The sequence below is a fragment of the Apostichopus japonicus genome, chromosome 22 (genome assembly GCF_037975245.1).
Source record: "Apostichopus japonicus isolate 1M-3 chromosome 22, ASM3797524v1, whole genome shotgun sequence".
Taxonomy (NCBI): domain Eukaryota; kingdom Metazoa; phylum Echinodermata; class Holothuroidea; order Aspidochirotida; family Stichopodidae; genus Apostichopus; species Apostichopus japonicus.
In genome coordinates this window covers 22,678,844-22,690,861 of record NC_092582.1, presented here as the reverse complement: position 1 = coordinate 22,690,861, position 12,018 = coordinate 22,678,844, and the positions used below count along the sequence as shown (strand labels likewise).

The 12,018-nt window shown below is 37.7% G+C and overlaps 2 protein-coding genes across 3 annotated transcripts in view; one reads left to right on the top strand and one right to left on the bottom strand.

Annotated features, from left to right (window-relative positions):
* The window catches only part of LOC139963904 (uncharacterized), a 67,659-nt gene that overhangs the window by 17,098 nt on the left and 38,543 nt on the right, over nucleotides 1-12,018 (top strand). The window lies entirely within an intron of this gene.
* LOC139963874 (hydroxylysine kinase-like) lies at nucleotides 764-5,162 on the bottom strand. Its single transcript, XM_071965078.1, has 4 exons — nucleotides 4,485-5,162; nucleotides 3,132-3,328; nucleotides 2,450-2,636; nucleotides 764-2,201 (listed from the first exon to the last, which is right to left on the bottom strand). The coding sequence occupies exons 1-4, from the start codon at nucleotides 4,843-4,845 to the stop codon at nucleotides 1,777-1,779; spliced, it is 1,170 nt and encodes a 389-aa protein (XP_071821179.1). The 5' UTR covers nucleotides 4,846-5,162; the 3' UTR covers nucleotides 764-1,776.

The following is a 12,018-nucleotide window of genomic DNA, read 5'->3' as shown; positions in this document are numbered from 1 at the left end:
TTTCATCTCTATACTTTCAGTCTATCTATAATGCACTACATTCTTATTATTGTTCCCTTTCATCTTTGTTGTTGTCTGTTTGTCTCTTGTTTCATCGTTGTTGTTTTTTTGCCCAAATGGCCGCCCATAGGTCTGTGTATTATCATATTGTTTATTTCAGAAGTGACTGAAATAAATACCTTTGGATGAATGAATTAACGAACGAACGAAGGAACGAAGGAACGAACGAAGGAACGAAGGAACGAAGGAAGGAAGGAACGAAGGAACGAACGAAGGAACGAAGGAACGAACGAAGGAACGAAGGAACGAACGAAGGAACGAAGGAACGAACGAAGGAACGAAGGAAGGAAGGAACGAACGAACGAACGAACGAACGAACGAACGAACGAACGAACGAACGAACGAACGAACGAACGAACGAACGAACGAACGAACGAACGAACGAACGAACGAACGAACGAACGAACGAACGAACGAACGAACGAAGGAACGAACGAACGAAGGAACGAACGAACGAACGAACGAACGAACGAAGGAAGGAACGAACGAACGAACGAACGAACGAACGAACGAACGAACGAACGAACGAACGAACGAACGAACGAACGAACGAACGAACGAACGAACGAACGAACGAACGAACGAACGAACGAACGAACGAACGAACGAACGAACGAACGAACGAACGAACGAACGAACGAACGAACGAACGAACGAACGAATGAATGAACGAACGAACGAAGGAACGAACGAACGAAGGAACGAACGAATGAATGAATGAAATTATATATAAAGAATATATATGTAAAAAGAAGAAGAACATTCACTCATATCTTTGAGTTTTTAGAATGAAACCCTTCGAAGTTACAAAGGTCCGTTACAAAAGGTTTCAAGAACAACAAGTTATTTTTTATACTCCAAAAAGTATATTTCTTGCAATACTTTCAATTGTTAAATTCAAACGAATATAAACCTCAAACTATGAGCAAAATATTTAGAAGGGTTTCTACAAGCAAAACGGACATGATAGTTTTCTTTTCTATATCTTAATTGCTACATTATCTGGCACTTGTTATTATCAGTACAGTTATTCAGATATCAACCATCGCGGTAACCATCGGCTACCATTGTTGGCCAACGCTTATAACAGCGGTTATCAATGGTAACCACTGGTTAGTTAAATTTCTAACAAACAGGCAACTAAAAATACAGTGTTTTGTTAAACAAAATGAAAGTGGAAGAGGTTTCTCGTACAGATGCCTCCCACAACAATGTAAATGCCAAACATACTTGTTACTTTGAAAAATACTGTATATATATATATATATATATATATATATATGTATGTATATGTATATATATATATATATTTATATATATCATGTATACATATATATATTTATATATATATATATATATATATATACATATATATATATATAGTAGATAGAGTATTTATCATTACTTTCGTATACGTCACTTGTAACCATTGATCGTATGATCAGTGGTATACTTGTTTTCTGTAGTTATAGATCGTATCTGAAATAAACGAAATTATGCATATGTTAACATTTGTAATGATGTTTTTAATAACTTTTATTTTCACAATATGGAATGAATTGTTAAATTATTTGTCCACGATAAGTCTCTATTTTTATACTTCACTGTTCGAGTATACTTATGATAAGTGCAGAATACTACATAAATAAACGAGTCATGCAAAGGTAGTTAAACTTGCTGAGATGGACATGTTACGTCAACACGATTCGTTCCTCTTTACTGAACATTCCAACATTTGTAGCTGGCATCCTTGCCACGACTCCACATTTGCTCCAGAGCGTCCCATCCTCTCACCTGGCTAAATACGACGTAATCATCTTGATGCTTTGCATAATGGTACAGACCGTACACCAACGATTGTGCAAACCTGGCTGCTACACAATAATACAGACAATCTGTCTCGATTTGAGTGAGCTGACAGTGTTTAGTGTAACCTCTAAGAAACAACATGGCGGCTTTATCCGTGTCTGGTACTTTACATTGAAGAATGTACATAATGGCGATACCGACATCAAATACTCTGTAGCTGTAACAAATGTGTTCAAAATCAATGATACCAGACACACGGATCTCATCCTTGCTGTTTGGTAGCGGTACGGAAGCTAGTACATTTCCATCGTTGTAGTCGCCGTGAATTATAGCTGCCCCCAAAGAAAATATTGACATGAATTCTAAAGTTGTCTAAAATAATCAATTATCAGTTTATCTTAACTTTAAAAACACCTTTTATCAGGTATACATGTCACGACATTGCGTATTAAACGTAGGCCACAAACATCGACTACAGAGAATATTGAGATGTGATCATTAATTAATCAATTTGTTTTAGCAATGTCTTTATTTTTGTGTCGTTTTTTAATAAAAGGTATACAGTGTAATATATACTTACACTCTGTTAACCTGTTTCGGTTGGTAAGTACATGCCTGTCAAAGCTATCTATGACACTTTGTACGATATGTACTCTTCGTGAATCGTTCACAAAATTGAGCCAGTTCGTCACGTAACTCAGTCGCACCAGTGACCATGGACTATTGTCCCCTTTCTCCTTTAAGCAGCCGTAGTCCATTTTGATACCCTGCAAATGGAAATATTCGGGGGGTAATGTCCGCATTTAGTGCAAAATGAAACCAGCATGCTAATGCATGCACTACAACGTCCAAAGTCTGAAAGGTGAGCTGTACAAGGAAGTTGTTATACCCTAACAATTCCCTGGGTACAGTAGGCCTATAATAAAAGGCATTGTTTCTTCGTTATTTCTGACCTCAACTTGGGTTTTTATGTAGGACAGTCGGCACCAAAGCCGAACAGTAATATACTCTATTTTATAGTATACTTATGATAATGTTGTCTGCCTTTAAACTATGCTTTACTTCTTTATTGCATTAGTTGGGCGTACGGTCGACATTGAACCTTTCCACTATCAAATATGTATACGAATACAGACAATATGTGGCCACTATATAGATGATCATATCACTGCTGTTATTTCAACGCAGAAACCCATATTAATTACGAATTTATTTAATTTCCCTATATATATATACATATATAGGCCTATATATATAATTACTTTCAATATTAGATGCATCCTTCCGAGGAGTTCTCCCATCTCTTCAAAGATACGATCAGGGAGAACGTCAAGATCGTGTATGGTCACCCCTGGTATGTAAGTCAAAAGTTGGACTGCAAAGGTATCTTTTACTCTCCCAATTTCTGAGACTGATTTAAGATTACAAATATTTGCTGTAGGAATGCCAGACAATACTCCTGAATCAAATCAAATAAGAAAAATCGAAATGACTAAAAATTCATGTTAGAGAAGTAAATGTATAGTGTATAGTATTTCTTAGCGAGACGTTATCATCGAAGGCCTGTAAAGCGATATTCTTTGTCAGCACCCGATTCTCATGGATTTATCAGTTAAAATTGCTAAACGTGAGTACCCGTTAATCAATTAAAACTGGTCTGTGTTAAAAATTTCCTTCACATGACCATGCACTTGCGACTAAGGACTTTCAAATAGAAAATATACTAAGCACCCAATCATATGCATAATGATTGACCGGACTGACCAGACTACTTTAAAGGTTTCGCCAATAATCTCGTCCACATTTTAACAGAAAGTAGATAACACTGGACTGCAAAAGCGTCAACTCTGCAATTAGAACCATCTTTACAAGGTAAACTTACTAGTCAAACATAGGGGCGGTTGTTTAGACTCCTAACCAGTCATTACTTGAAACAGCCTTTGAGTAATGAATTCGTAATTTTTCAACAGTAGCATCTGCTGACAGATCTAACATGTGCTACGGTGTTATATAACACACTTCAGTTTATACTGACTAACGGTTGTCTCTTATTCACCTATTTCAAACTGATCAAGCAATGTACATTGAGGGTTGCCAGTTGTAAATGCGTCCCCAATGTCTCACACTCGAGTTTGTTACATATGGATTAGCCTATGGATTTAAAGTTGTAATTTTAATTTTACGATTAGGAACTTTTGACACGTTCAAAAGGGTTGTCATATCTACCTTTTTGTTACAAACTATATAGTGTTTTTTTTATACCCGACATAGAATAGTTGATTCCTGACCCAGCTATAACTTTCCTGTTGGTCAGCACTGCAGATACGATGCCCAATTCACTGACAAATCTAGCCTCTCTTTAAACCACAGATATTAGATGCTCAAATATGTGTGGTAGACGAATCTTGTTCCATTGACTTAAAACAAGTACTTTGACTTTCAGTAGGATATAATTTCGTATTCATATCCTTTGCGATAAAAAGGGTTAGGCTATATGATGCTGTTGTTGCAAGTACAGATATATTCATTTCAAGAGAAATGGGTTGAACCACGGACTGGAACAAACTAATTAGCGTTGACAAGAAAATATACAAAATGTGGTCCTCATAGCTTACCTGGACTGACCGATGGTGTAAGTTTCGTAAATTCTTGTAGCTGATATAGGTCACCCTTGACTGTAGGTATAACCTCGGGACATGGGAAACCTTTTTGCTTCAATATTTCCATGACATTGTTGGTAGCTGACAAAGCAGGCGTTTGGTTGTTTAAAGCAGAGTTGAATACTTTGAATACATAAGGTAATCTCTTTTCTTCAACATTCACAGTTTCGATGTAAAAATTCTGCCCGTCGTAGGAATCAAAAGGTTTGATTTCCACTACCGAAAGCTGATAGTGTTCCTTTACATGTGCTATCACTTGCTCCGGGCAGAGAAACGGTTGACCGCAATCGAATGCATTAAATTCCATACCTTCCATGATATCATTTAAAACTGGAGTCGTAGTAAGTTCTGAATGTGTGAAAGTTGATTATGAAAATTACTGTTCGAATATATTAGTAACATACAAAACGAGTCATGAATATTCTAAGCAGCTTGAAAATCTCAGTTCTTTGCGTCTGCAGAGAACTTGTTGCAAGGTTTGATGAAACAGGATCCTCGTACTTCTATTCTGGTTGTTTTTTACAACGTCATGCAACCACGGTTTGGTGTTGCTTATAATGCATAATGCTATTACGCTAATCATTTATGCATATTCATCCCGACGCAACTGTACTATACACCCATTTCTTAAAAAACATACAACCAGTGCATTATTTAACAAATGTAGCGTTCACTATCAAGAAAAGAAGATAAAGAAAGAAACGAAATGGATTTGCACGTATACCAGCATAAATCGCTTGTCAGACGTCTGTCGTGGAACCACTATTAATGTATGCTATCTACTATGTACTTACTAGCTAAATCAAATTGTCAATTAGCATTTTTTTTTTATTTATTTATTTTGGTGAGAGGGACTGATGTTTAAGAAGAAGAAGATGGAGAAGAAGAAGAAGAAGCAAGAAGGATAGCAAAGCCTTTGAAGAGAAAAAAAGAGTAGAGTGTGGTATTTAAAGAACAAAGTTAAAAGTCAACATGCTTACATGTACTTGTTGAGAAGATCATCCTTGATTTTACATGGAAACGTCTTTTAGAGACTTCACAGATTTAACAGATTGAGACAGAGACTGCTATAGATTGTAACAATAGTTGTTCAGAAGCAATTTGCCGTGCTGATTATGATGATATGCTACGTTAAATAAATTCATATTAATGAGTTATGATGCATGGAGTAACTAAAAGCATTAGAATGGCTCACAACAGCAGAAATAACATTTGGTAATTTGTTATTGCAATGATTATAAACAAAACAAAACATACAATAGTAATGAAATTCATTTTATCATAAGCACAATTTTTTCTCTTTATAAGAGGTAAGTCGGATAACGTCTAGGCGTGTTCATAATAAGCTTAATTAATGTATATTGTATAGGACGGCTTGAAGCGATCTAAAATATGACGATTTGGCAGTGCCGTTAATTTCGATGGTAATATCTTAGCTTAGAGCTAAATAATAGAATAATAGATTTGAGTTGCAATGGCATCAGAGAGGAATTCCGCTTAGGTTGTAAAAAAAAACACCAATATATTTAATCAGGGATTTACAGAGATAGTTAATGTGGTTCACCCACGAAAGCTTATCATCGATCATTAATCCTGAATACTTCGTACTAGACGCTTTGCAGATTGTAACATCATTAACAGTTAGCATTGTCACGACAGGAGTGACTTGTATCTTTCGCATGAAAAATGGTGTAATTAGTTTTCCCTAAGTGAAGGGGAAGCCTTATTTGCAGTCTAACCAATTCTTAAGCTGTCTTCTTTGTTAAGTAAAATTGCTTAATATACATGATTAAACATAGCATTAATATTTATTGAGCCAATCCAGAAAAGCTATGCTTATTTTTTGGTTCCCTCTACCATTCAGATATACTGTATTGGTTTATTTCGATTTCTTTATTATGTTACTTTCACATTGTTTGTTTATTTTTGTTTTTGAATTGGTAGAAATCAAATCAAATCAAACTTTAAATCAAATTCAAATCTTATAGAGTCTGAGTGGCCTTAGCGATTAAACTGTTTAAAATCGTTACCAAACAGGAAAACATTAGTGTTATCTGCAAAGAGTTGAGCAGAGAAAGTTGGGCACCGCTGTATGAATATTGTTGATATAAATTAGAAAGAGCAGGGGTCCCAGGACGGATCCCCTAGGGGGGGGGACACCGGTATTTACGTTTAAGTAATTAGAGTAAGTATTATTAACATAAATGCATTGCCTTCTGTTGTGTTTAAAAAGCTAGCCATGGGATCGTGTGCTGTTAAACGAACCACATATAACTTCTTAAAATGAATAGAGTGATCGACGGTGTCAGAGGCTTTCTTAATGTCAAGATATAAACCTAACACATTATTTACGCACATCAAGCTGAGAAGGAATAGTATCAGTTTCTAGTAAAGCATGAGTTGTTGAATGACATTCCCTAAAAACCAAACTGGAAATCATAAAATAGATATTATTATTTGTAAGAAATTGCCTAAGTCTCTTTTCAATAACACTCTCCAGTAGTTTGTTAAAGACAAGATACCACACGTATGGGCCTGTTATTCTCAGGGAGACTAGAATCGCCCTTTCTCCAGTTAAGGAATGACTTTGGCAACCATTTACGCGCCTGGCTATAGGCGTTCAAATGCCAGCATAAAAATACTGCACTTTTCAACTGATTTAATTGAACCCCTTAAATGATGATGTGTGCATATAGCAGTGAATGTCGGAGATCAAGTAGAAACGAGTGTCTAGACATAATGCCAGCATAGAAATAGTGATCTTGTCAACTGATTTAATTGAGGCCCTTAAATGATGTGTGCATATATCCGTGAATGTCGGAAATCAAGTGAAACGAGTGTCTATAGAAAATATACCAGCATAGATATATTTCACTTGTCAACAGATTAAATTGAACCATTAGATGCTGTGTGGTTATGCTGTGAATGTAGGTGGCAACCTTCAACAGTCAATATCTCAAAAAAACGGTACATAGGAATTGAATGCAAATTTCACCAGAATGCTTGGATTAGTTTCCTTTTTTACATATCAAAAAAGAAATTCTGACCTGGACTAGTCTTTTAATGTTAGGATGACATTGGCTGTTGCAATACCGGGGACCGAAGTTTGTACTTGGTGTAAATGTTAATTGGTCTATCATGATGGAAACATGTACCAAGGGCGTAGGAACCGGGGGGCTGGGGGGGGGGGGCGCCAGCCCCCCCAGTGAAAAATGTGGAGGGGCGGAAGTATCATTCCGCCCCCCCGCTTCGCAAGTCAGCAAACCCCTTTTTCATTTCCAAATGAGAAAAAAAAATCTCATTTGGAGCACCAAATTACATCTAAGGCCTGGTGAAAATACAAAATTAGGTTTACAAAATGGAGTGGGTGTTGAAGTGTGCTATATTGCACCAAATTGCATCTGAGGCTACCTGGAAATGCAAAAAATTCCAAAGGGGGAGGGGACACCCCCTCCCCTTAAACCCCTCCCCCAGGCCGGCCATCAGTCTTCAGCCCCCCCCCCACTCAAAAGTACCTTCCTACGCCACTGACATGTACACAGGCACGTAGCCAGGAATTTGCCAAGGGAGGGGCGAAATGTAGGCAATATCAGAGCCGTAGATACGGCATTGCAAACTATCTAAGCGTAGCGCAACCATGATTGGCGGGAAGCGTACAAAAGAAAATTTTAGCTGAAAATGCCTCCCAGATGGCTGGAAATGGCACTTCACAGGCCTTGTAAGTTGCATCTTAGCATTTTCTCTTTTGAAATTACTAGCGATATCATAAAAAAAAATTAAGAAAAATATGCTCAAGGGGGGGGGGGCGGATGCCCCCTTCGCCCCCCCCCCTTGGCTACGCGCCTGCATGTACAGTATGCATGGTACAGTATTGTATGGTACCAAATATACCTAATTGATTTATAAAAGATTGGACTACTTTCATTTTGAACGTTCTCTAAAATTAAACATAAAACAATCAAAGTTTCTTGGTTTGGACTACATGTTCTTTCACATCAACATATATGTTGAAAACCACACTGCACAGCATGGTTGCCCCAAATTTGGTACCTGCACCTGAAACATCATTTAGACTGTTAACTTTTTATATTTATATCAATATTTATATTAATATTTATAGCATAAGGCTAGGCTAGTCTAATGGCACTGGCACATGCCACAGAACACCAAATGTAAAATTTCAGATGTGGAAGTCTACAATGTGAAACTTGAATTTCTAGGACCCATAGGTGCAGAGGCAGTTCAAAATGGTATACAATGGGACTGAATCAGACATATACCTCCACAATTTAACCCTAACCCTCACTGCATGATTGGTAGACTGATGTTAAACCTGCTTATTGAGTTCCTCATCCATGCAGTGCTGTGGCAGTGACTATAAACATATCAGTTGGAGATACATGTGCAAGACAGTGACTGTGTTTCTAAAGCACAATAAACTGTGCTCTGTAATTACTGTAAACCTTGATGGAGTCAAACTTAGGTGATATATTCAGAGTTCTTCTAAATCTTACCCTTTGCATTCAAATTCCATCTAGCTTTGCATTTATGTGTAACTGCATTTGCTCCCATCCAATAATTCTTCAGAGACATACTGCATATGTTTAGTATATACATAACTTCCACTTTTGCTGAAACACAAAATACGGCACCAGACCCTGTCCAGGGTATTTTCACTTGACATAACATGATCACTGCCATTCTCTTCAAAACCAACTGTAGCAGATAATGTTGTACGAGGTCTATATGCTCAGTGGAGTGGCTGCTGCGTGTTAATACCTTGCACATAGAATGTTTTGAGTCTTATAATCCATAAGCTACAGTATGTTATTTCCTGCTCCTACATATGTGCATCAAGGTTTGCTTTTTTGAGCCTACTCACTGTAATTAATTGTCTGCTGTTTTGTACATTTTCAGAGAAAAGTTGAGGGTCCACAGCAAATCACAGAGAAATATTGTGAATGGGTGTGGGATGTGTCAATGGAATACACTGGTTAAATGAGGTAACAGCACATATCATACCACAATGTAGCCCTAATATGACCTACAACTCTCGCCAAGCGTGGGTATGACCAGAGTTTTCATGCTAAATTGATATCTATTCAAAGTATGTTTTAATCGTAAAGACGTTTCGCTAGCTTCAATCCCTCGATGCCCTAAATTGTATCCATTAACATCACAAATTATCATTTTCCGAAATGTAGTAAATGAAAAAAAAAAAACTCTTAACAACGTAACATGGTATAGGTAGATGGGGGTTCACTGGGCTTATTATATGTTCCATTTTAATTGTTCTGTAAACGTTTTTGCCTAGGAATTCCTTATGCATTGATTCGATTTCTTTTTCTTCGTTATGATAATTCATATACACCTGCAAGTATAGATGAGCAACGACTAAAATTTCTTCCCGAATAGATTTGTCAAATAGATAGCTAACATTAATGAATAAGAGATATGTCCGGCATTTTTGTGTTTAATTTTTGCTACGATATGTAGTGGCAGAGTCGCACAGTATATCCACGTATATACTGCGATAGCTGTAGGCATAGCTTTCACAAACGTTACTCTTTCTTATAGGCTATTATAAAATGCTTATACTACTTTTTATATAAATCTTGCAACAAAACTGCCATTTCTAGTTACAGTTTCTTAATTTCTCAACAAAGGGATGATTCTTTTGTTTGGGGGAAATATCAAAGGAAACTTTTTCGTGACAAACAAGAGAAGGAAAACATTTGATTTGGGGCACGTTTGTTTCATAAATCATATATGGAGGGGACGAATCCCATCCCCACCACCCCCCTCCCCCCACACACACACCAACCCATTCCCAACCTCCCCGTCCGATAATCTCCAACTGAGCATGAAAAGTCCTGCAGGGTAGCCATGTAATTATAAAAGCTGACTAGTATAGGAAATAAAGTAGAAATAAAGTAGACAAGTAAATAAGTTTTCTGATTGGAAGCGTAAACCAAAATAGAGAGCTAGTGCCGGCCAGATGAAGGGGAAATTTGACTTCACGGGGGTGGGGGTGTGGTGGGGGGGGGCTGTCACAGCCCTGGCATTCCCTCCCTTCCAGGTGTATAAATAGGGAAGAGTGGATGCAGGAGCGATTATTTGTATGTGTCTCCCAACACCCGCCCTCACCATTCTCCAAGCTCCTGTGTACGTAAATGCTTGTAATACCTGAAAGGTGCTGGAAGCAAACGACTCACCTGAAGATAATTATATTAGTTGAAACCCACCGTATTTTGTAATGGCCATGTTGCCTTTTTGACCTGATTAAATTTTGCAATAGTCTATTCCTTTCTCCAGTTAACTGCCATTCCCATTGATAAACATTCATATATATATATATATTTGTTACAATATACAGTGTTTATATACAGTAGCCTACAGTGGAAACAACACCAAATGATTTTTTTTTATCGATACGACGCAAGCCACTGTACACGCATGTGACTGTAACATGATATTAACCTAAAGAGAGACTTTCCAACCACGAACAATACACAACATAGTACTATTGATCAGTTTTGCGAATTATAACTTAGAAAAATTACGTCATGCTACCAATATGCACTCTTCACTGTTTGGGAAAGGAAATAATATTACCAATCAGGATTTTGGCAACAAAAAGAGTATATTATCTTTGTGCGGGAAGTATAAAAGATGGCGCTAGTTAAATAATACTTTTATAAAATATATTAAATATGAAAATGACTCATATAAGCTTCCGTAGGTACATTTTCAGGAGGATAGCGCCTCATTGGGCCACGTTTTCAGTGGACATGGTCTGCACACAGCCGGCTCGCAGAGAGTGTCTCGCCCTCTGGCCAAAGGCAAGGATTCACGCACGCCACCAAGAACGCTTCTGGTCGACCTCTGACCGACCGACCCTCCTCGCATCCTCCCGGGTTCGCTTGCGACAACAAGGGAGACATGGCGTGGGGTCCTAGGCCACAAAAGCACCATACCTACAGCCGGAGGAATTACGCCTCCAGCCTGTCTCGAACCCTAGCCACGGTTTACTCTGTTAGCAGTGCAAGGTCTTTCGCTTACACCGTCGCGCTAACCAACACATCAGCTGAAAAAGGAGGGAAAAGTCAAAATAGAATTTTGTCACATTCGTCTATCTTTGCTGGTTTCGAACTAACTCGAGATATCAGCTCCTTAAGTCATCTGCTCAACCCACTGAGCTAACGGACGACACTGATACATTATCGAATTTATATTTAGCCTGGACAGATGGGGTAGAAAATTTTACTCGATGCAATGAAAGCAGAAAACAATGTGTCTTTTGTGTTCGTTCTAAGTGATCAGACAATGCGGGATTCTTGATAATTCAGATGAACAATAGGCTTACCGTAGAATGTCGTTGTGGATTACTTCAAGACACGAAGGATTTTAAATTGCAACAAGAGATGCTCCTTTTATAAAGGAGTAAATCTCAAGTGAAATACCTTTCCTCATCAGTATTCTAAAGGTC